The 23,998-nt window shown below is 39.3% G+C and overlaps 1 protein-coding gene across 2 annotated transcripts in view; it reads right to left on the bottom strand.

Moving 5' to 3' along the window:
• COL25A1 (collagen type XXV alpha 1 chain) overlaps nt 1-23,998 on the bottom strand; it is a 374,446-nt gene that overhangs the window by 120,888 nt on the left and 229,560 nt on the right. For both annotated transcript variants that reach the window (XM_042469542.1, XM_042469543.1), the window contains exons 8-9: nt 6,013-6,039; nt 5,842-5,868 (exon numbers count right to left, since the gene is read on the bottom strand). In XM_042469542.1, coding sequence (XP_042325476.1) covers nt 5,842-5,868; nt 6,013-6,039 — 54 coding nt within the window. The remainder of the gene's footprint in view (nt 1-5,841; nt 5,869-6,012; nt 6,040-23,998) is intronic.

Here is a 23,998-nt window from a genome sequence, read left to right as displayed (position 1 = left end):
GCTAGCATTGGCTAAGCCTGAGGATTGGTGAGCTGTAGTGCAAAAAATAAAATATCAAACCTCTGATCCATGTAAGCATTTTCTACACTCTCAATACAAAATTAAACATCTGCCTTTCCTTCTCTCAGACCCCCACCTGGCAGTGCTGAAGGATATCATTTTCTAAAGTCTGGATTTCTAACCATGAGAAAGATACCCTCAGATCACTATAAATGCCATTAAGATCATTTGTCACAGTGATCAAGATCCATAAGTTCACAACAGTGTTTTCTCTTTAAGACTAAGAATTAAAGTTTTAAAACAGAACTAAAAATGCTGGTCATAAAAGCAAAAAGGGGCCAATCAGCTGGAAGGAGGAGGAGGGGAAAGCCCCTAGACCTGAAAATGACTTTTGTTAACATGAACTATTTTATAGTCCATGCTCCTTGTCTATAGCTTGTGTCTAGCTATAAAGTACCATAATTAGAAACCTTGACTATCCAAAAGTTGATTGTGCCTATATATGGCCTGTTCATGAAACTCAGAAGACATCATAATATTCTGTTTAAAACATAGTTGGCCAGGATCCAGTGTGGCAGCAAGTGGAACACAAAGTACTATTTGAAGATTTAGGCAATGACATGCAAATCCTAGTGTATGAAATGAAGGCAGTGAAAGATGTGACTACAGCATGTTGGAACAAAATCTCTAAAAAGTTTTTTCCCCTCCTGCATGCTTCTACTACAAACTGAAGAATAAAGTTTTCCCAAGGGTGGCAGACTACTAGATATTTAGACCCCTGCCGGTCAGAACCAATGGGGATATTTCAAAGTAGGATATTAAAGAGTAAACTGCTAGATCAAGGACATCCTTGAATATAATCTATCCAGTGTTTGATGGATAAAAATAGAACCACAGAATCATAGAGTTGCAAGAGACCACAACAGCCACCCAGTCCAACCCCTTGCAGGGACGTAGCCAGGATTTTGGGAAGGGGGGGTTCCAGACTAAGTTCCACCATTATAATAGGGCTTGGGTGCAGCGGCATGGCAGCACACACCAATCATTTTATCTAACGGAAGGGGGGGGGTCCGGACCCCAAGAACCCCCCCTTGGCTACGTCCCTGCCCCTTGCCGTGCAGGAACTCACAATCTAAGCACCCCAGAGATATGGCCATCCAGCCTCTGTTTAAAGACTCCACCACACTCCAAGGGAGTGCATTCCACTGTTGAACAGCTCTCTAGTCTCTGGAGCAACAGAAAACCAACTTGTTCCGTCTTGAATGTGACACCCCTTCAAATACTTAAACAGAGTTATCATATCACCTCTTAATCATTTCTTCTCTAGGCTAAACATATCCAGCTCCCTATGTCTTTCCTCATAAGACATGGTTTCCAGGCCCTTCATCATTTTGGTGGCTCTTCTGGACAGGCTCCAACTTGTCAACATCCTTTTTACACTGTGGTGCCCAGAACTGGACACAGTATTCCAGGTGAGGCCCGACCACCTTTTACTTCCCTTGATTTAGACACTATATGTCTATTGATGCAGCCTAAAATCACATTGGCCTTTTTAGCTGCCACATCACACTGTAATATTCATGTTCTTATCCCAAGAATCTTTGCCTAGATTATACCAGAGTATATCCAATAGATCTTCCTATGCTGTTGGAAGGCTTCTGTCATCAGAATAGGGAAAGGAATGTTGTTGTTCTTTGTAACATCTCTCTAGTCATCTGTTTACCTCACCATCACCAGCTCCAGAGGATTGAAGGATCCCCTTGAAACAGAGCAGATGATATGGTTTGTTGGCAAGGAGAGATTGCCTCCAACCACATCCCTTCTCAATCCATGAGTGAGCCAGATATCAGTGAAATGGTAATGGTGTTACATTAAAAATGCAGCATGTTTTCTATTTTCATTTTAATCGAAGAAGCATGGGTTGCCCCCATCTGATCTGGAAGGAAGGATAATCCTTCTCAGAGAGCATTGCTCTCAGTTACTCTTGCATTCCTCTAAGATAGCCTCATCTACACAGCACCAACAGAAGATTTTTAATGACACTGATTATTGGAGGGGGGATTTTGGAAGAGTCACAGTAAGTGATGGAAGGATTAAACCTTTGCTCCCTACATGATAGACTCACAACCGCCTTCCCCGTCATACTGCTCAGTGAAATAAAGGCAGAAAGAACACATTGCATATTTAATGTAATATGTAGCTTGAACCTAAAGAAGCTTAGCTTTCAAAACTCCTCCATGAAGTTTATAAAGCCAGAAGTTATGGGCTTCTAACAATTTCATAGACCAGTCTTGCATAAATGTTCAGTTCTTTTCAGTAAGGTGCCAAATACATTCACATGTGGCTCCCTTCCCCCCCCCCCCCCACATATGGATAGAATGCTTCTGAAAATGGCTGAAAGCATCATAGCCTAGAATCTTAGATGCAATCAAGGTCATTCAAGCTTGAAAAAGAGTCTTTAGTTATATTTTCATACACAGTAGGAATGAGATGCATACATTTACTTAGCATTGTGGTCAGAGGCAAGGCTTATTGCATAGCAAAGCTCTGAAAGGGATAGGAATGCCTTGATAATCAGTTTGAATAGTATAAAACAATTAGCTTCTCAAGCAAAATCACCACCGCTTGCAATTTATCTCTCTGTTTCTATTTAATTTCTTAACTTGGTTCAAAGCTAAGATCACTTTCTTTCTATCCCTGGCAACACCATGGCTTTGTAAAAGTACAAAACCAGCTGTGTTTTTGGTCTTGAAGAGCCCTATGCACATCAATACTGTATAAAAGGTTTCCAAGCACTAGTTTTCCTCATTACTGTTTTCTAGCTACAAGCACAGCAAGAATCTGGCTGATTGCTCCTGCACCTGGCAGGAAAGGGGTGTGTGGAGATTGTGTGTGTGTGTCTGAGAGAGAGAGAAAGAGAGAGAGAGAGAGAATAAAAAGAATCAGGGTATCTTATGTTCTTATGGTTCATCCCTGTTAAGAGAATCTACACTATGGATCAAGGCCAGAGCTCCAAACTCATAACTGGTAGAACAATAGAATATCTAGTTCTTAGTGATTACCCAACTTATTATATTATGCAGTTGAACTCAGGGTGATCAAATGTCCTAACCACAAAGGAGGACAAGAATGTAGGACATTCAAGACAAATGGGGGATGTTCCAAAATTAAAACTAAATACAGTCATATAAATATAAATTGATGCTTCTTTGCTACACTCAAAATGAAGGACATTTTGAAATGTCTCCTGGACAGAATGCTGAAAAGTAGGACATGTCCTGGAAAGGAGGATGTCTGGTCACAATTTTTAAAAAAAAACCCTGCAAATTTAAGGTAGTGAAACATTGGATCCCTTCAATCACTGAAAGGAATCCTGCAGGGGAAAATGTATGGTCCTGTTAAACTAATATTTAATTTATTCAGTAGGACAAACTGTCCTAAACAGGCCCCTTCCAAAGTCAATTCCTAGTCAGAATTGCCTGTAAACACTGAGAAGAAGGTGGTGGCAAGCCAGTGGAAGAAAGTTAAGGTATAAAACTGGGCTAGATCATTTCAGAGGCTGCAAGGGGACGATACTCCTTCAGTGTTAGGGGCCCTGGTGGCACAGTAGTTAAATGTTGGTACTGCACATATGCACAGCCACAGGGTTGTGAGTTCTATCCTGCAGAGTTCCAGGGTCCACTCCACCTTTCAGCCTTTCATAGGTCTGTAAAATGAGTACCCAGTTCGTTGGGGGCAATTGACTTACATGTTGTAAACCGCTTAGGGAATGCTAGTTCACTGAGAAGAGGTATAGAATGTACTTGCTATATTGCTATGTTCTCAATCAGGGATAGCTTCAGAGGATACTAAGCAAGGCCCTTTCTTATAGCTTCCCTCTTCTATTAATGGTCTCTTGCAGCCAGAACTTGGGAAAATGATCATGTTACTACTTTAGCTATCAGTGGTCAAGCTAGCTGGGGTATTCTGGAATCTGAAGTATAAAAGTAACTTTTCCAAGTTGTGTTCATGGCTGCAGACTAACCTGGAAGAAGCGGCAGGTCCAAGTGAGTGCTTCCTTGGTCCTACATTGAGGTGCCTGGTATAACATTGCTCCCTGGCAGCAAGGGAGATTTAAAACAGCTGCTTCCCAAACAAAATCATCTTGTGCAAAACCTTCTGCTGGGAAAAAAAAACCTACAGTAGCTGTGGATAAAAAGTCACATGCTGGTGAGAAAGATTTTAATGTATTTTAAGAAAACCATGGTTCAAAGTCTCCACTCAAGCTCAGAAGAGTCCTACCAGTCAGGCTCAGGGACTGATGTTATTGCCAACCTGTGAAGGGCTGACATATGAGACAAAAAAATCACTGGCCATTGATATTTTCTTTCCCTTCTTTCTAGTGTAGACTGTTTGCCTACCTTCTCCAAGTCTACAAACAAATGACAAGGACAAGGAAGAACAGTAGCTTCCACTTGCCTTGCTCTCTCTATACCTGGGTAATGGGGCCAACTGGGCCCCAAGAAAGAAATCAAACTGACAGTGTTGACAGAGGCAATGAATTCAGACCTGTCATTTGACCAGTATGGAGCCAACACTGCCAAAGTCACTGGGAAAGCTGGAGGAAGGGAAAGAAGACATTTCTCACTGTGCCAATGCTTTTTTATGGGACACTATTTGTATTTTTCCCATGATTTACAGTCATAAAGACTACTGGCACTTTCAGCTTTGAACTGAACAAATGCTACATGTTCCAGTTTATATTTCTAATTTTCAGCTTTTGAGACTGAAATGTAGGTCAGTTATTGTATAAGAATATGTTACTTTTGTGGGGGAAACAAGGAATTAATGAGATGGTCCTTTTGTATAATTGTAACAAGTGGGAACATAATTTTTTATTTTGCAAAAATCAACATGATTTCTTTGTTACTTTGAAAGGTTAAAATAGTTTTCTGTGGCATTTTGAAGAGATATCATCACATTTTAAGCTCTGTTCTTACTTTGTAGCTGACTTTAAAAAAACCTATTAAAAATAACAAACGTAGGCCTGTTACAGACTGCCAAAAAATAAAAAAATAAAGCTGCTTCGGGTCTCTTTGGAGGTATGCTATTTAAATGATGCCTGGGTCCTAAGAGTCCGGAGGTTGCGCCAAAGCCATACTCCATTCCAAAGCACTGGAGTGCAGCTTTGGTGCAGCTTCCGGATTCTTAGGATGCATGCATCATTTAAACAGCAGACCTCCAAAGAGACCTGAAGCAGCTTTATTTTGGCAGTCTGTAACAGGCCATAGTACGTCATACAATGAGATTTCCCAAATTTTCTAATTGACAAGTTACCTTCACACAACAAATGATTTGTTAAAATGATGTCCAAGCTCTGCTAATCCTAAAACCCACGTTCTGAATATCTGGAACAATTTGCTGTTACAAAAATGCACATATTAAGGACATGTATGACTCCTTTATTCAGGGCTTTTATTTACTAAAACCTACATGCCATTTTCTTTATAAAATCTCATGCAACTCTGGCTCTTGCCCTCACCAAATAGTTGATGAGTTTATTTAGTGAAACCATTTAAAAAAAATAGAAATCACAAACATTCTAAAGTACTGCTACCAAATGGAAATTCTAAATTTTAGTTTGCAGCAAATGTATGCAATTCAGACTATTTCTACTCAAAGAATTCTTTCAGTCTGTAAAATTATTTTTGGCAATTTCCTGAGGACACTCACTACACATGCAGGGTAGAAGCAGCTGATAAGCATGATTAGCTATGACACTTTATTCAATTTAGTTTTGAGTTAAGAACTAATTGCCTAGTTGGGAAAGGGGAAGTGGAACATTTTTGTTAATATGCTTACCCGTGGGCCCTGATCACCTTGATCTCCCTGCAAAGTGGAAAGATGAGATGATAGTTTTAACACAGCATCTGTGTGCTAACCCAATGCTCTTAAATAATCTCACATTATATGGCCTCAGTAGCCACCAGGGTTTCCATTTATTTTGTTAGTGGTAACAGTATGCTGACTCACCTTCTCGCCTTTTGGACCAGGTGGGCCCTGAAAGAAACAGAAAATGCTCATTAAAAACTTTATATTTAGAGTGTATGATTTTAATATTTAATAAATATTAAAAAAAAATTGGAAGATATGCTTAGCAAGCCAGAATAGTCTAGTTCTGACAAGAAAAAAAGATATGGTAGCGAAATTGTGTCTGCACTTGATCACTTTGAACAGAACCTGGAGTTACATCTAGAACTTGGAAAGGTAACTTTTTGGATTCTCAGAATCTCCACTGTCAACATGGCCAATGGACAAGCTGGTAGAGAGATTCTGGGAGTTGTACTCCCCAAAGTAAATTTTCAGAGTTTTGGATTGGATGTTCCTCCAGCTAAGAAAAACAACCACTGCACACAGCAAGCTAGAATATTGCAAAGTCTACACCAGATATGACTTTGCCAGCTCAACATCTGTTCTTGAAAACATGCCAGACATGATCCTGAAAGCTTCATGATTAAAATAATGGCAATCTAATGAGGAACTTTGAAAGTCAAGAACTTATCCTGAGGACAAACTGAAAACAGGGGAAGGGGGGGGGGGGCGGCATATAGCATAGTCAACACAATGAAACTGCCTTTTAAAAAAAGACTTGGTTTTGGGACATACACTTTGAAATCTATTCAATTACCATTTTACTTCTATGGTAATAATGTAAATTAATAGTGATACTTAATCAGATAAAGCAACATACATTTGCTTCTGATATCTTGTACAAAACCTGAACAAAAGTGTAAACAAGAACAGTAACACTGCAGTATAAGACAACAGAAAAATAATGTGGAGCTTCTGAATAATTTCACTAACTTCATTATGGCTATTCATCCTCAATAATCCCTGTGCTCAATGGTATGGGCATGCTGGGGCCATAAAATGCTTTGGCAGACATAGCTAATGGAGATTCAGTTTTATGAATTTGTCATGAATGCTGACAGTTCTCCTACAATGCAACAAAGGTAATTCAAGAGCTTCATTTTGAAATGTTTCTGTGATGTTTCTAGTAGTATTTAATGTGAAAACACAGTGCAAAACATTAAGCAACGATAAGTCATCCTTGATGAGAACTGAGGATGCTTTTCCCTTCTAGAGTGCGTAATCATAAATGACATACAAATAGCGTGGGGATTCAGTCTGTTTACCAGAGTTTAAGCCATTCTATTTTCCCAGCAACAGAAGTAAACATCTAGGCTTCTAATCCTTAAGCTTTGCTTTGTTTGAGGGCTGATGATTTTGCTCCCCAGTGTGAAAGATGACATTTTCCAGTGTTATGTACTGCCAAGAACAAACTAGCATGTTAACGGGCAGTGCTTGCCACAGCATCTAAAGTGGCAGAGCTGAGCTTTGCCTTTCACCACTTTACTCCTACAGGCCTTGATCCAACCTTGGATCCTACAAAGATGGAAGACAGATCCAGGAACAGAGTGCACCCCATAACCTGTGTGTCCTCAGTGTCTGCTGTGGAGGGCTGGGGAAACCTTAACAGCAGACATTTGACGGGACAAAAAAGAAAAGTGACATTGTAGGAGTTACGAAGATGGAAATCACATCCAGCTGTAGTCAAGGTAGGGCAAATGGATGCAGCACCCATCCACCCCAGAACTGTGTGTCATAGAAACCAGGATTGATTTATTTATTTGGAAAATTTTCCTTTTAATAATTTAAAACATGACAAGAAGTGGTAGGTCAACTTAAAGAATAGCAGTTTGTTTTAAGAACAGGACAAAATTAGGAATAGAATCCTTGCAATTTTCAAAGAGAAAGCTGAGTTAGTCTGTTTCTGTATGAACTAAAGGAAAGGGGGGATTTGTAGCCCCTTTAACACTGGCCAATGTATTTATTTTAACATGTACTTTTGTAGATTCTCTGCCTCACCATCATTGTATTGACAGACATGAAATAAATATACTGGCTAATCCTAAAGGTATCATAAAGATTCCTCCCTCTCCTTATTTCCTTTATTTTTATTTTACCACAACAAAAATGAATACAGCAAGACTGAATACCTATGCCAAAAGGTGAAATAAAGAGATAACCTAAAATGTATTTGCCCTAGGTTACTATATTTGTATACTATACTACAATTTACTATAATTCTAGGAAGGATCAAACACATAATTATTCTAAATTACAGCACATTCTGAATTTATTCTTCAAATAGTTATTTTGGATGTTGACCAAGATCTTTATAAATTCTACAAATTTGTAAAAGAAAGTAAATTATGCATTAAACATTTTTTCAAAGGTAAGGACTCAAATACATTAACTTCAACAAGGTAATGCACACAGTTCCCAAAACCAGTTTCCCTAAATTCCTCCCTACAGTTACACTGTATGTGCTCTTGATGCTCTAAAACTGTTGTATTTTTTTCTATTGGATCTGTTGTGATGCAAGCTTAAAACAAACATTTTGCAAAAACATATTCCACACTAGTTTTTAATTCCTTGGTTATAGGATAAACTATGTTTCTTATTCTTCATGTTTTGGTATCTTCTTGTTCACTTTAATCCTTAACATCTTTTCTCTCTTAATGAAACAAAAAATATTCTAGTCATTAAATTCCTGGTGTTCATATTAAATTTTTTATTAACTTGACCTTTACATAGCCCATTACATAAGTCAGCAAATGCCCTGGCCTGAACATAGCATGCTCTCAACCTAAGAAGGGAGGGAGGAAAAGAAAGGAATTGGCTGGTGCAGTGCCATTCACCCAGTGCTGTTCCCAAATATGTCTGTCTCAACTAGATAGGCCTCAATCTAAAATTATGTTTCTATGTTCTTAAAAATGATTCATGTATGGAAGGAGAATTTTGCAGTGGCTGTTCAGTTCCTGATGCAAAAATGGCTGCTAATGGAATTTTTTTTTAAATGACTGTATCTACCAGTGGTCCAATGCCAGCCTGGCACCATATGTACACAGATATCCTTCACAATGGGTAATGTTTCTGCATATGTTGCAGCCTTCTGCAGCTCTCATTCCTCTTCAATATTAGGCTTCTGGGCACATTGTTTTGTCAACTATATTCTCCCCTTGGTTGTATCTACATAATTAATGCAATTTGACACTGCTTTAGCTGCCATGACTCAATGCTATGGAATTCTGGGATTTTTAGTTTTGTGAGACATTTAGCCTTGTCTCTCAGAGAGCTCTGGTGCCATTACAAGCTACAGATCCCAGGATTCCATAGCACTGAGCCATGGCAGTTAAACTGTGTCAAACAGCATTATTTTTGCAATGCAGATTAGACCAGAAAAGATGGCACACCATCCTTCTCCATATACTAAAGCTGACAGAAATAGCAATGGAATCTCTTCATAGGCTGGAGCCATGACAGTTCAAGTAGTGTCAAACTGTATTATTTCTGCAGCATGGCAGCAACCCTTATTACCTCTAGAGATATGTCCATATTTTTCTGGTTCTATTGGTTCTCAGGCTAAATTTACACTGAATAAAATTTATTTACAAAGTAGGTTTTTTACTCACTTTAATGCTAATATATTTCATTTCTAAATGTTGGTTAATGTATGGAAACAGATAACTATGAACAGATTGCCATGTAAGTTCAACTCTGAGAGGATTATCAAGTTTAAAATGAAATAGGAGCTAAACACACTGAAGGATTCAGGAAAAAAAGCAAGATTAGAAAATAATCAGCAGAGATCTGGTTAAAGGTGCAGAGAGGAAGAAAGTGATATAGAAGGGACAGGTGTACTAGGTGCCCATATACAATCTGTCAAAAAAGAATACCAAAAAGGAATAAAAATTGCACAGATGCATATTTGGCAATTTTCATTATATTTTAAATAGAAACAGTCTGACTAAATGATCAGTTTGCCTGTTAAATTGGCTATCTAGGTGTAACTGTCCATTTGCATCTCCAAGCCCCCTGCCCCAATTTTTTTCCTCTTTATGGTTCTTTGTGAACTTAGAATTCAAAGCCCTTCACACACAGCATGCCTTATAACAGAGGTCTAAAAGCCCTTTATAGAGTACTATTCTTGTTAAAGTAGGATAATGTGGCTATAACAACCACAAGGATAGTGAAGAAAGAATGAAAAGAGAAATATAGATTAATTCTAGAGAGTAAGATAGATATATCGGGGCATGGCTTACCTGTATCCTTACTTCATGGATTTCACTCATATATCTACTAATGTGGACAATTCACTAGTATGTACCATACATACAGTGAACCCTCCAAATTTATGGCTTTGACTTTTGAAGATTTGATTATTCATGGATTTGATTAGTATGTTCTCTCTAGGAATCTCTAGATCCTCTAATGTGACTCTATGGTCAACGTTCACCAGAGATCATGCTGAAGGACTTAAAGAAATTCCTAGACAGTTCAAGGCCCTCCAACACAATTCTCTGGTCAACTTCTGGAAGATATTGATCAAAGACTTGTGCTGGAGGACCTAGAGATTCCTAGAGAGTTGCTCTCAGGTAAAAAAAAATAGAATTTTTTTCTTTGTGGTTTTCCCACTTTCATGGAAGTCCTGTGCCCCCACTTCCAGAAAATGTGGAGGCACCACATTTTTAACAAGAAAGAAAGAAAGAAAATGTTTTAATTGATTGCAAACACAAACTGGTAAATCAGAGCCAGCGTCAGTAATACCTATAATTTTCTTTCCTCATAGCTTTGCTCTCAAGTAAGCATAGCAATTTTATGTTACATTAACATATTGTAATTTGTTTTATAGTTCACATTTACCCTGATTCCATTGGTAAAGACATTGGTAAAGAAAGAGCTATTGAATCATACCGAAAGTATACAGAAAGAATTGGGATCTCAAGGACCACACTGTTTGTTTCTTGCAATATTATTTCCCTTCATATTTCTTATATGAGCTCTGAACCTTAAGTAGTGTGATTTTGACTTTATTGAACTTGGCTATGAATTTAGAAAAACATTACTCTAGATTCTGCACTATGCCAAATAACATCTTGCTTTGGATCAAATCCGTAAATGCTCATAAAAGTTTCCGGTGGTCTTATACAGCTTTCATTTATCCCTCAGTACTGCTTCCTCCAATTCCACATGTCTAACTCTCCCCTCTTTGATTTTTCAGATGTTTTAGAAGCAGGATAGGGGGACCAAAATATTCTTTCATTTTTTAGTTCTGCTTTAAATGCATTTTCTTTTAAATTTTCAATACCAGAGGGTCATATTTTATAACATAAAATTCTGTGCCAATAAACTGTTTATGTCCAAACAGTTTTAAACTAATGCATCCAATTTTAGTCTATTACTTGGACATCGATCAATATATATTGTATGTATTGCATTGTTCTTACATAAATATTTAAGCTGGGATCATGTTGGTAATTTACACTAAAGTAACAGTCTGTTATGAACTTTAAACAGAGGTATGAAGTGGCAGAGCGGGGAGGTAGAGAAAGGAGTTGCTGTTGGAAAGAAAACTGTCCTGATAGGTACTGAACAGCTTCAAAGTCAGGAAGCAGCTTCCTCTCATGACAATAACAATGTTCACTACTTCTCCATCTTCAAGGTGACCAGATGTCCTAACTGTAAAGGATCTAAAGGCATTGTAAAATGCAGGGCATTCAAGAAAAATTGAGGACATGACCAAATAAAAGCTCAAAACACCCATATAAATATAAATTCATGCATTTTAGTCACACATAGAGGACATTTTTGCAATTCCTCCTGGACAGAACGTTGAAATGTACAGCATATCGTGGAAATGTAATGTCACATCACTTCTATTTTCAAAATCTGCCAGTTTTTCTCATCTCCCTCCCAAGGTTTGTAGTTATGTGGCAGGCTTGGGTGGCAAAACTTCTGCCTTGTGCAGTGGTTTTGACCTATTTCCAGCTGGTTTAAGAATGAAAAATTGTCCTTTTTTTAAGGGGGGTTTTGTTTTTTTGGGGGGGGGGTCATGGGCTGCCCTCTGCCTGTACTTTGTCCACCCCAGTGTATAGATTAGGTAGACCTTCCTACATCTCCTGGCAAAGTGGATAAGAAAGAAGGTAAAGAAAGAAGGATGCAGATTAAAACATGATTACCATGATACATGAGCATTATCATGTTCATAAATTTGTTAGATAACTACATTTTAGACATTTAATACATTTTAGATAACTGGAAAACTGAGACCTCTTCCACCTTAAATAATAAAGAAAGACACTTTCCTGACTGATATCAACCTGCTCCAACTCAAATTAACATATGGTCCAGCTGCACTGGAATCATGGGATAGTGTAGGTAAGGATGGGGAAGAAATTTGTCTGGGATGAAATCCTAGGCCTGTTACAGACTGCCAAAATAAAGCTGCTTAGAGTCTCTTTGGAGATATGCTATTTAAATGATGCATGCATCCCAAGAATCCAGAAGCTGCACCAAAAGCTGCACTCCGGTGTTTAGGAATGGAGTGTAGCTTTGGTGCGACCTCTGGACCCTTAGGACCCATGCATCATTTAAATAGCATACCTCCAAAGAGACCCGAAGCAGCTTTATTTTGGCAGTCTGTAATAGGCCCTAGTGACTTAGCTAGTGGGTACTTTCTCAACCAACATGCAGAATGGAATATCACTATCCTTTGGCCTGCACACTTCTCAGAATTTTGTAATATAGTTCTTGGCTCAAAAAACATGCAATAATCCATGTGCTAGGGAAAGCTGCATGCAAAATACTGGCATTAGGAAAACTTGGGTACTAAGTTGTGATTATTCAGAAAAGGTGCTTATAAAAGTTATGTACAAAAATAAATGTGAATTTTCTTGTGTGGGTGTGCATACACACACATTAAAAAAGAGAGTGAAACTATCCAGATTCAAAGCTGGAGCCTTCAGTTTGAACTACTGAAGCCTTCAAGCCAAGTTACCCAGCTATCAGTTTTGGAGATACTGTGCCTACCCAGTCTCTATGAAGTCATGTTTCCTATGCATGCCTACTGGCACAACTCTACAACTCTCTATCCCACAGGAGAGGAGAAGGAAGGCAAATGCATTTTGTACTATTCTACCCCAACTTCAAACTGCAATGCAGTTAAACCAATGTGCAATCTGGGGAAGTCTGCCACTTAGCCACCATATGCTTCCAACACAGAAACATGTTAAAATTAATGGAGTCACCTTACTATTGCTGTTGTTATGTGCATTCAAGCAGTTTTTAACTAACAGCAACAGTAAGGCAAACCCATCACAGGGTTTTCTTGGCGAGATCTATTGGAAAGGGTTACCTTTGCCTTCCTCTGAAGCTGAGAAAGTGTGACTTGCCCAGGGGGGTTGTGACACCCAGAGGGTTTCCATGGTTGAGTGGGGATTTGAATCCTGGTCTCCAGAGTCACAATCCAATACCTAAACTGCTATGCCACGCTGGCTGTCCACTTTAAGAGACATGCTAAGCTTTAGGATTCTAGGTTTCATGGCTCTAACAAACACACATCCCTCACACCATTATAAATTTGCAAACCAATATTGAAATTTGGCAAAACAGACTTGTATCGGGGCAAATCCACCCAGGGAGCATTTTAGAGTAAAAAATATTTTTTTTAATTTGCAAAATAAATAAATAAATAAATAAATAAATAGAAAGAAAGAAAGAAAGAAAGAAAGAAAGAAAGAAAGAAAGAGAGCCCCCAAATGTACCTTTGTCAGATATAGGAAATATGCTGATAGGATTCAGGATTCAGTAGCAAGATAGGATTCAACAGCAGGAGAACTTTCATTTGACTAGGGTAGAGTATTATTGTTAATATATATTCATGGCAGTTATCAGAAATGACTACATTGAAATTCAGGAAGCAAGACCATAAATCAACCAGCCACAGAGCTGCATGTGTGTGTGAGAGAGGGAAAGAGAGGCAGGGAGGGAGAAAATGAACCCACAGGACACAAGTAATCAGAAAGGAATAAAAGGTTTGCCATAGAATTTATAATCCAAATACTAGAGACTATGCAGAAAGATATCTAAGTACTCTGTCCAGGCTTTCCACAGAAAGACCAGTGTTTATTACAGTGTCAAACTCTGCTAAGCTGAGGAAGTGAGCTACAGCTATAAACGGATTTATAACTTCACACCTTCCATTTTGCACTGAAGATTAAAGGGACCATGAAGCAAGGGAAGAAGTGGAGGTGAGAAGTGGAGAAAGAAATAAACAAGGGTTTGATTAATTTCTCACTCATCCCTACCTATCAGAAGGTCACATCATGGAAAAACATGCTTTATTTGGGGCAGGATAGGTAAAGACATCCTGGTGATATCTTTACTACTAAGCATCTTCTCCAGTAGGGAGGAACACTTGCCTAAACAGCATTGTGAGAGCTTGTTGGCCATGGGGAGCTTGATGACAATCACAAAGACTCAACCATATGGAAGCAATTAACATAGCCCAGGTCTGAAAGAAAAATAAGATTTAGGAGGAGGAGGATTAAAAAGTCGAATGATCACATCAAATGGAATTTAAGGCTTATAAAACTGGTAGGATGAGGAAAGGACACTCTGCCCCCCCCCCCCAACACAAAGCAATATTAAACAGAGTAAAATAATACCTCCTGCCAATCAAAGCAATGAAATTACCTTGCAAGACTTTTGAGATCTCAACATACCATTACATTTTCTTCCCTGTCATATGCTTCCATTTACTCACTTAAGGCAAGCTGAGGTTTGCTCTGGCATATTTCATTATTTTAGCTTAAATCTCAAAACCAGATCCTGCACTGAGAGTTTCTTGATGTTTGGTCAACTGCCCAGAGATTGCAAGCATATCTCAATAGCACTCTTTTGTGGGCAATCACAACGTTTTTGGTACAACGCAAGATCTCATAGTTAACATCTGCTCCCTTCAAATGCTAGATATGTTTGAAAGCTAACAAAAGTAACAGACATGATGTGAAAGAAGGCTACTTCATGCGAACTATGTATCTCAGCTTACAATTCATAAGCAAAGGTTTCTAGTAGAATGGCACTTGGGAGATTATGCCCTCTTTTACGTCCATTTGTCATCTCTAGAGGAAATAATGACAATTCTTCTTGTATGTTATTATCTGCGCACCAAATTAGAGCAAATGCATCACTCTAGGATACAAAGCATTTTCACTGGCTTCCCAACAACTATGGAAACACTTACATGTAAAAAGGCTCCAATGCTATGCTTATGTGCCAACTACTATAAGGCTTTTTTATCTGGCCATGACTTTCGAGTGCTTGGTTGATTCAACAAAGGGCTCCCACTTGCTGTCTACCAGTATATTATTTTCAGGCATGGATAACCCTACTATTAGGTAGAATAAGGCTGATGGCTCAGATAGCAGCAAGAAGTGAAGAGCTGCTGCCAGGTAGCAGTAAGGCTGTCACACAGTACACTCCTAACCTAGCCTTTTCCTTTCAGGTACAGCGAAGAACTTTTTAAAGGAAAGTTTCCACTGCTACTTCAGTCATCTGGGTACATGGAAAGGGATGAGGTGCCATCTTTTCTAGTCTAACCTGCATTGCAGAAATAACGCAGTTTGACATCGCTTTAGCTGTCATGGCTCCATCCTATGGAATCTTGAGATTTGTAGTTTGTCATGGCATCAGAGCATGCTGACAGAGAAGGCTAAAACTATAAATCCCAGAATTCCAAAGCACTGATCCATGAATGTTAAAGTAGTGTCAAACTGCATTATTTCTGCAGTGCAGATTAGACCTCTGTTGCCTCAGGCAAAAAATATATTGAGCCAGCTTTGCTTTCAGAAACTAGGATCAATTTCTACTCTCACAAAAAGCAAGAACAGAAGCATATGCAAAAGCCTGGAGAAGAACAAATTGTTCCCTGGGCAAAAAAAGAAAGAACCACGATCATGAACTTCCTGGATGTGATGCTGCATATCCAGCAGCCTAACACAAAGGAAGTCCAGGGCAAGGGAAAGGAGAAGGCTTCCATAGAGATAGCAGACTTGCACCCAAAGAATGTGGGCTTTTTACTGATGCTTTATTTATATGTTAGCTGGAGATTTTTATGAATATTTCTACTTACACCAATAGGCACTAGGATTTCAATCCAATAACTAATGAACTACTTACTCGGCTAATACCACATGTAATAAAAGTATACACATACAGAAAAACTAATATTTATCTTTTAAAAACTTCAAATATAAGATTTTGGAAATACTAAATGAGGGATGCTTACAATATTGTTATAACAAACACCAGACAAACAAGGTGTTTACTTGTATTTGTAAAGAAACAGTAACTCTGTTTCTGGATCCAGACCAACAAATACATAGTAGAGACCCTTTGAAATAAATGAGACTTATGTTTCAGTTTCAGAGTGACATTTTCATCAATAAATCCAAAAAGTCTTAGGTAGAAGATACTATAAACTGAACTAATACAATGGTAAGAGACAAATGACATTTTCAAGATTGACTTGAATGAAGGGGCTGGAGGCATGAATATTAAAAGCCTAATGCATAGGGAGAAATGGTATAAAGATTAGAGGACAAATTCAAAATGACTTTGATGAATTGGAAATATTAGATTTCAGAAAGAAAAAAAAATTGAAAAGTCCAATTAGGGTCAAAGAATGACAACAATGGCAGACCATAAGCTAAAATGGGTTCAGGCAAGAATGTGAAACTCAGGACATGTACCCAGACAAATGCACGCACGCGCGCGCACACACACACACACATCATGTCAGTGTGTGTGTGTGTGTGTGTGAGAGAGAGAGAGAGATCAGCAAAGTTAAATATGAAATTCATAATAAAAACATGGTGTGATTAACAGAAGAGTTTTGAGAACTGTACCACTGCGCTTCATCTATAAAACTATGTCCAGTGTATGTCAACAAATTATGGAATTCCATCAGTTAACTCAGGGGAACAATTGTTTAACAGAGGAGGACAATAAGTTTAAGTTAATTATAAAAATGATTGGATTAGAGAATACTATACCCAAGAACATGGAACAACTTTTAAAAGGAAAGGCAACATTAACATCTTCTGGGAATTATTTATATCCTCTCCAGGCAGGTTTTGATCGTAAGATTCTACAAATTATGCAACATACAAAAAAACTACACACAAGCAAACTAGGTGTTTTTTCTCATTCTGTGGGATTTTTCTTGTATTTAGGAAAACAAGAACACTTAGGGAAACCAAGCAATACATGGGGTGGGAGGGAGGGAGGACAATAGCCATGGTGGCACTTTTTTGGAATCACTAGAACTGAGGTGTGCAACTGTAAGAGTCCCAGAGATCAATTTTTTTCTAGTCTGGGACTCTCCAGGACATAAAAAAGTACACATCAACAGCGAAAACAACCTGAAAATTGCTACAAGTCCACTTCTGGATTTGAAAAGTAAAACAAAACAAAACATCCCACTACTTTTTTTAAGTAGCACAGGGGCCTATGTAAGCTATGTAGTGGGAGCTATGTAATTGGAGTCTTCCAAAAGAGGCTGCTCATCCTTTAGGTGGGGGTGGGGTGAAGTAAAAGGGTGGCCTGGGGAGTTTAGAGGGGCTGAGGGCTACAAAAATAGCTTAGAGGGCTATATACATCCTCAGGACCATACATGGTTCACTAAAATCATAGAAATGACCATGGGCTGCCTCTGCATACAGTCTATCACAACAAAGACTCAGAAAGAGAACCAATAATGTTAGTATTTTTCTAGATATATTGAGTAGCAGGAAATGAACACTGATAAAATGGTACCTGTTTGTTTTTCAGTTGGGAAATTTTGCTTTGGCAGACCAGACTTTTGCTGTCCTCTACTGTTCTCCATCAATGTGTGTCTTTGCAAATGTTTTCCAGGTTTCTTTCCGTCTTTTTCTCTAAAAGATTCTGTGCAGTTTTCCAGATGTATTTATTGACTGCTTTCCCCAAGCTGAACCTTACTTTATCATTTCCTGAGACATAAGCCCTTGTTCTTTCAAATACTTCCTTTTTCTCACTGATCTTAAGATAAGTTCCTGTTTACTAGGATCTCTAAGCCAGCTCATGTGGTACCAAGTCAGAACTGAAAGGTCTCCTCTTTCCATTTTCATGATGAAAGCAATGTGAGACCTTTCTTTTTTGGGGGTGGGGGCGGGTGGGGGTTATTTCCTGAGAAGGAAGCCTGAAATGCAGGAATGTTCTGCTGATTCTTCATTACCAACGTTCTTTTACTTATATCACCTTCTTATCATAGGGATGATCCCAGTCAAGAAGAATCACATAATGGGTAATATACAGTACTACGAAATCAATCCCAGTTGACTTGACAATATATTACTTAGCGTATGCAAAGCCTAACTACCATAAAGGCACCAGATCTCATTTGGTCTTGGAAGTTGAGTAGGATAAACTCTGGTTAGTACTTAGATGAGAGACTGTCAATAAGTACCAGGTGCTGTAGGCTATATTTCAGAAGAAGGAATTAGCAAAAGCCACTAAGAAAACTGTATAAAATTAATGAGGTCACCATTAGTCAACAGGTAACTTAAAGGCACATACACAAAGCCAGTTAAGAGTGAGAACAATGCTTCCTAACCAAGCCACATAGCTGATCTGAATCAATAAGAATTATACTATGAAAAGAACTGAATAACAACATTGTGAAGACAATAAGATTTGAGCAATTATCATACATGCCATGCGTAGCTAACTGAGTAATTGTAAGTGTACAAACACACTGATGATGATGAGTTAACTCCAGTTAATTACAGTATATACTCATGTATACGTCTAGAAATGTTAGTCAAAAAGTGACCCCCAAAACCTGTGTCGACTTATCCATGGGTCAGTGTAAGTACAGTACTTTAACACTTATTTTAAAAAGGAGCCATCCCCTGGTGAAAGGCAAGAGCATAATCTGTCCTGGAAGTACTGACCCCCCCCCCCCCCACACACACACACACTATTTTCTCATCCAGCCAGCCTTTAGGTCATATCAAAATCCCTAATGTTGGCCCCCAAACCTGCCCTCAACTTATACATGAGGTCGACTTATATACAGTAGTAAATATTTGCCAGAGGTGGTATTCTAGAGCCAAAAGGGGTGGTGGCAGCTCTGGAATACTATAAAATACAATTTGTACTTGCACACCTTTAACAAGGCCGACTGTCAATATTGTGATCTTCTTATGACAAATTTCATTGTTGGCCAAGTATGAATCTCAAAGATTCATAATTGGAAGATTTAGATTAATATAAACAATGCCTGCGAGGGACTTGCCAGAGCAATCAAACCACCTGTTGCCAAACCTACAATGGAATCTCCCTGGCCCACACTTCTGGACAAATGCAGCCTTGATATATTGCCAAAAACAGCATGTAGTGTTGTTTCTTAAAATTACTAGAGTCTATGGCAATTACAAAGAATAGCAAAAGACCTATGTTGGTTTCCAAATGGCCTAGCCTGTTTCCAGCCATAATCTTCAGTCAGATCTTTTATTTGGTCTTCAGGATAGGGTTAGTATTATTAACATCCATTCTTTGTATCCAAAAACCACTAAAGTCTCCTTCCAAAACTCACAGCAAAGATCAGATATTTGAACAGATAAGTACAAAATAAAAATAAAAAATTAGAGAAAGCCAACAATAGTAACATATTTGAAGAATTAGATTAGGATAATTTCAGAGTCGTATTGATTCCAAAAGAGCTTCAGGGAAGTGGATAAACAAAGAGAAGATACCATCTATGATCACTTTCTTAACCACACAACTAAGACTGCAAAATTATCAATTAGGTTATCAATTAGGTTATTTTACTAGTTGCAAAGATGTTTCTAAACCATTTTTTCCTACTGGCATTAGATTGATTTGTATGACCACCAATATAACACTATATGTGCCACAAGAAATCACCTCTTCACCAAATGGTCTGTGGTAAGCAGTTCTATTTCAGCCTCCTCAGTCCTACACGGCTTATCATTACTTTAAGAATACTGCTCTAGCTTACAGGTTAATATAAGAATAGTAATACAATGCATGAAAAAAAAACTTTGAACATTGAACATGCTGCATGCATGGTTAATAGTCCTTACAACTATTGTTATTTACTACCCCTAGCATGAAAATCGGGATAAAGAAGTCATTTAGCTCTTTTCTAGTGTCACTTGAATAAGAAAAGAAGAAAATCCTATGTAAGGTCGGAGAAAAACAAATCTCACATCATATATGATCTATTAGATGATCAGGATGCCGACCTGGCATGCATCACGAAGACCTGGCTGGGGGAGGGTAGTTGTGTAACCTGGGCCAAAGCATTCCCAGCTGGGTATGCGCTGAAGGAGCAGGTTAGGGATAGTGGGCAAGGGGGAGGAGTGGCCGTGGTCCATAAAAGCCATATCACCTTGACCAAGAACTTGGTTCCGAAACTGAGATATATTGAGTGTATTTACTTGACCCTGAAGGCCAAGGACAGTCTGGGGATTCTGTTGGTTTACCGTCCACCCCGTAACCTAACAGATTCCCTGGCCGAGCTGACACAGGTCTCGGAGCTGGTGTTGGAGTCCCCCAGACTTCTAGTCCTGGGGGACATCAACATCCCCTTCAAGGCCGGCTCATCAGACCTAACAGGTGCGGCTCGGTTGTTCATGGAATCCATGACAGCCATGGGCCTGTCCCAATTGGTCTCAGGTCCAACACATTGTGCTGGTAATACGCTCGATGTAGTCTTTAGTACGGACCGAGAATATCCGTGGGTTGAAATAAATTCTATTTCCCCCTTGTCATGGATGGACCATTCTTTGGTCAAGGTGGGGCTGAAAGCCAAAATCCAAAAACCCCTTGGGGGTGGAGGACCAGTTACAATGGTCCACCCTTGAAGGCTGATGGAACCCAAAAGGTTCCAAGAAGCCTTAGAGGGTGTTATGTTTGGGAACGATGGCGACACTGTCGAAACCCTGGTTGACAATTGGAATACGAACCTCACCGGGGCAATAAACAATATCGCTCCCGAGCGTCCTTACCAGCCCGCTCCTAATAAAAGGTCCTGGTATACTAAAGATCTTCGCCAGATGAAGCGGGCTGCTCAACGACTAGAGCGCCACTGGCAGAAACATCAGAACATATCTGACAAGACACTCCATGAGAGCATGTTACGCTCCTACAGAGTGGCAATCGATGCAGCTAAGAACTCGTTCTGTGCTGCATGGATTGCATCAGCAGAGTCTTGTCCAGCAGAGCTGTTCAGGGTGGTTAGGGAATTAACCCAACCCCCGGCCACCTTGAACACTTTATTAGAGCCATCGAGAGCCTGCTGTGATGCTTTCAATGACTTCTTTGCTGATAAAATCTCTCAGATAAGGGCTGATTTTTTGACAGAACCTATAACAGAGGCATCCAGTGACTCTGGAAATAAAGTTATTCTGGATAGTTTTGAGTTTGTGAATACCGAGGAAGTGGACAAGCTCCTTGGCTGTGTGAAAAGGACGACATGCCCTCTCTACCTTTGTCCTTCTTGGTTGACCATTCAGGGAGAAGATGCCATAAAAACTGCATTACATCTTATAATAAACGCATCTCTTCGGGAGCATATATTTCCATCGGCCTTAAAACAGGCAATAGTACGACCTCTTCTGAAGAAACCCTCCCTTGATCCCCTATTAATGTGTAATTATAGACCGGTTTCCTTATTACCATTCTTGGGCAAGGTGATCGAGAGGGCAGTCGTCTTTCAACTCCAAGCAGTCTTGGATGAAACCATTTCAAACTGGCTTCAGGGCGGGCCATGGAGTTGAGACTGCCATGGTCGCCTTAGTCGATGATCTCCGTCTGGGCATTGACAGGGGAAGTGTGACCTTGTTGGTGCTCTTGGACATCTCAGTGGCCTTCGATATTATCGACCATGGTATCCTTCTGGAACGTCTGGGAGAGTTGGGTATCGGGGGCACTGCGCTCCAGTGGTTCCGATCCTACCTCTCGGGAAGATTCCAGATGGTGAGGCTGGGGGACAGTTGCTCTCGTAAAAGAGAGCTGACATCTGGTGTCCCTCAGGGCACCATTCTCTCCCCTATGCTGTTTAACATTTACATGAAGCCGCTGGGGGAGATAATCTGGAACCATGGAGCACGGTGTTATCAATACACTGATGACATCCAGATCTATCTCTCCATGTCTCCAACTGATACAGTGACTAAGGATGACACCTCTCCTCTGGATGCCTGTCTGGGGTCAGTAATGGGCTGGATGAGGAAAAACAAACTCAAGCTGAATCCAGAGAAAACAGAGGTACTCGTGATAGGTACCCCAAGTCCGGGCAGGGAAATTTGCTATCCAGTCCTGGACGGGGTCACACTTCCCCTAAAGGACAAAGTTCGCAGTCTGGGAGTACTTGTGGATTCATCCTTACAGTTATCATCTCAAGTAGATGCAATGGCCAGGAGTGCTTGGTACCAGCTTCGGCTGATACGCCAACTGCGTCCCTGTTTGGACCGAAATGACCTAGAAACAGTAGTACATGCACTGGTAACCTCTCACTTGGATTTCTGTAATGTGCTCTACATGCTACCTTTGTACCAGGTTCGGAAGCTTCAATTGGTTCAAAACGCTGCAGCCAGATTGGTCGCCGGAATCTCAAGGGCAGACCATATAACACCCGTATTAAAATCTCTTCACTGGCTGCCAATTCGCTTCCGGGCACAATACAAAGTGTTGGTTATTACCTATAAAGCCCTATATGGCTTGGGCCCGAGTTACTTGAGGGAACGCTTCTCCCTACATAATCCGGCCCGCACCCTCAGAACAATGGGGAAATTATTGCTTGAACACCCCAAGGTGAGATTGGTAACGACTCACCAAAGAGCTTATACAATGACAGCTCCAACTCCCTGGAATTTGATCCAGTTGTACATTGGAAGCCTTCAAGAAGGCATTAAAAACTCATCTCTTCCAGTTAGCATACCCTCCCAATTCTTTGTAGAAAGTATTCCCCGATCAGATTGGACGACTACCCATAATTGATATCCCGACTATCCTAGTTGTATTGTTTTTTAAAGCTGAATGTTTACAATTGTTTTTATAACTGTTTTTAATATTGTATTTGACATGTGTCATAGAGTTTTATCATATGTACACCGCTTTGATCTGGAGGAAAAGCGGTATATAAATAAAAGCTTTATTTATTATTATTTATAAAATGACTATTTTGTTTACAATCTTTCTGTAATCAGCACTTGATCTTTGCCATAAACCCAGTGGTTTATCCCAGTTAGGGACTGGGTGACATTTACATAACTGGTTGCTTGCCATTTGACAACTAATTCGATGGATCTGGTTTATTTGAGGTGAGCAACCTTTATAACTACTTTATTCTGAATTTCAGCATTTAGATGTATCACCATCATATTAAAATAACAGGAAGTATTCTGTTCTCATATGCAACTAAAGCAAGTTGCCATTTCCTCCATTAAAGCACATACTGTTGCATGAAGTTAATATTTTTATCACTTCTGAACTCTACTCTGACCTCTGCTATAACTTACATTCTTTTAAGTATTTCTTTTAAAAGGAAAGATTGTTTCCACCTTCAATACCCACAAATACCACTATAAAACTTGACTGTAAAAGAGGTGATGGGTTGTATCCCTAAAGTCATAACTAGTTTGCAGGGCAACTGTAGTAGTAAAATATTGATGGGACACAAGGGATTAAAGGATGGTTATTCAAAGTGTTCAACAATCAACCTTCCCCCATGTGTAGGCTACATTTTGCTTTCCTTTGAAGTCTTGGAAAGACTGTGGAATACTGGCCTGTAAAATTTTGGTTGGCAAAATATTAACCATGGGATTTGTGAGAAATTGGAGGTGCAAGATTTTGAACTCTACAAAGTAATACATGGATTTTAAATTACCTTGAGTATCTGGATTGTTGTTTATAATTTAATTTTCCACCCACCTTTGTAAAATTACAAGCTGTAAGTTTATCACCTACTTGTGTTACAGCCTGAAATGAAATGTAGATATTACAAAAAATGCTGGCTACAGTACAGCCTAAATTAAGTACTTTAAAACCCTGATGACTTCAG

The sequence above is a fragment of the Sceloporus undulatus genome, chromosome 5 (assembly GCF_019175285.1).
Source record: "Sceloporus undulatus isolate JIND9_A2432 ecotype Alabama chromosome 5, SceUnd_v1.1, whole genome shotgun sequence".
NCBI classification, from domain to species: Eukaryota; Metazoa; Chordata; class Lepidosauria; order Squamata; family Phrynosomatidae; genus Sceloporus; species Sceloporus undulatus.
This window is presented reverse-complemented; position numbering and strand designations above follow the sequence as displayed.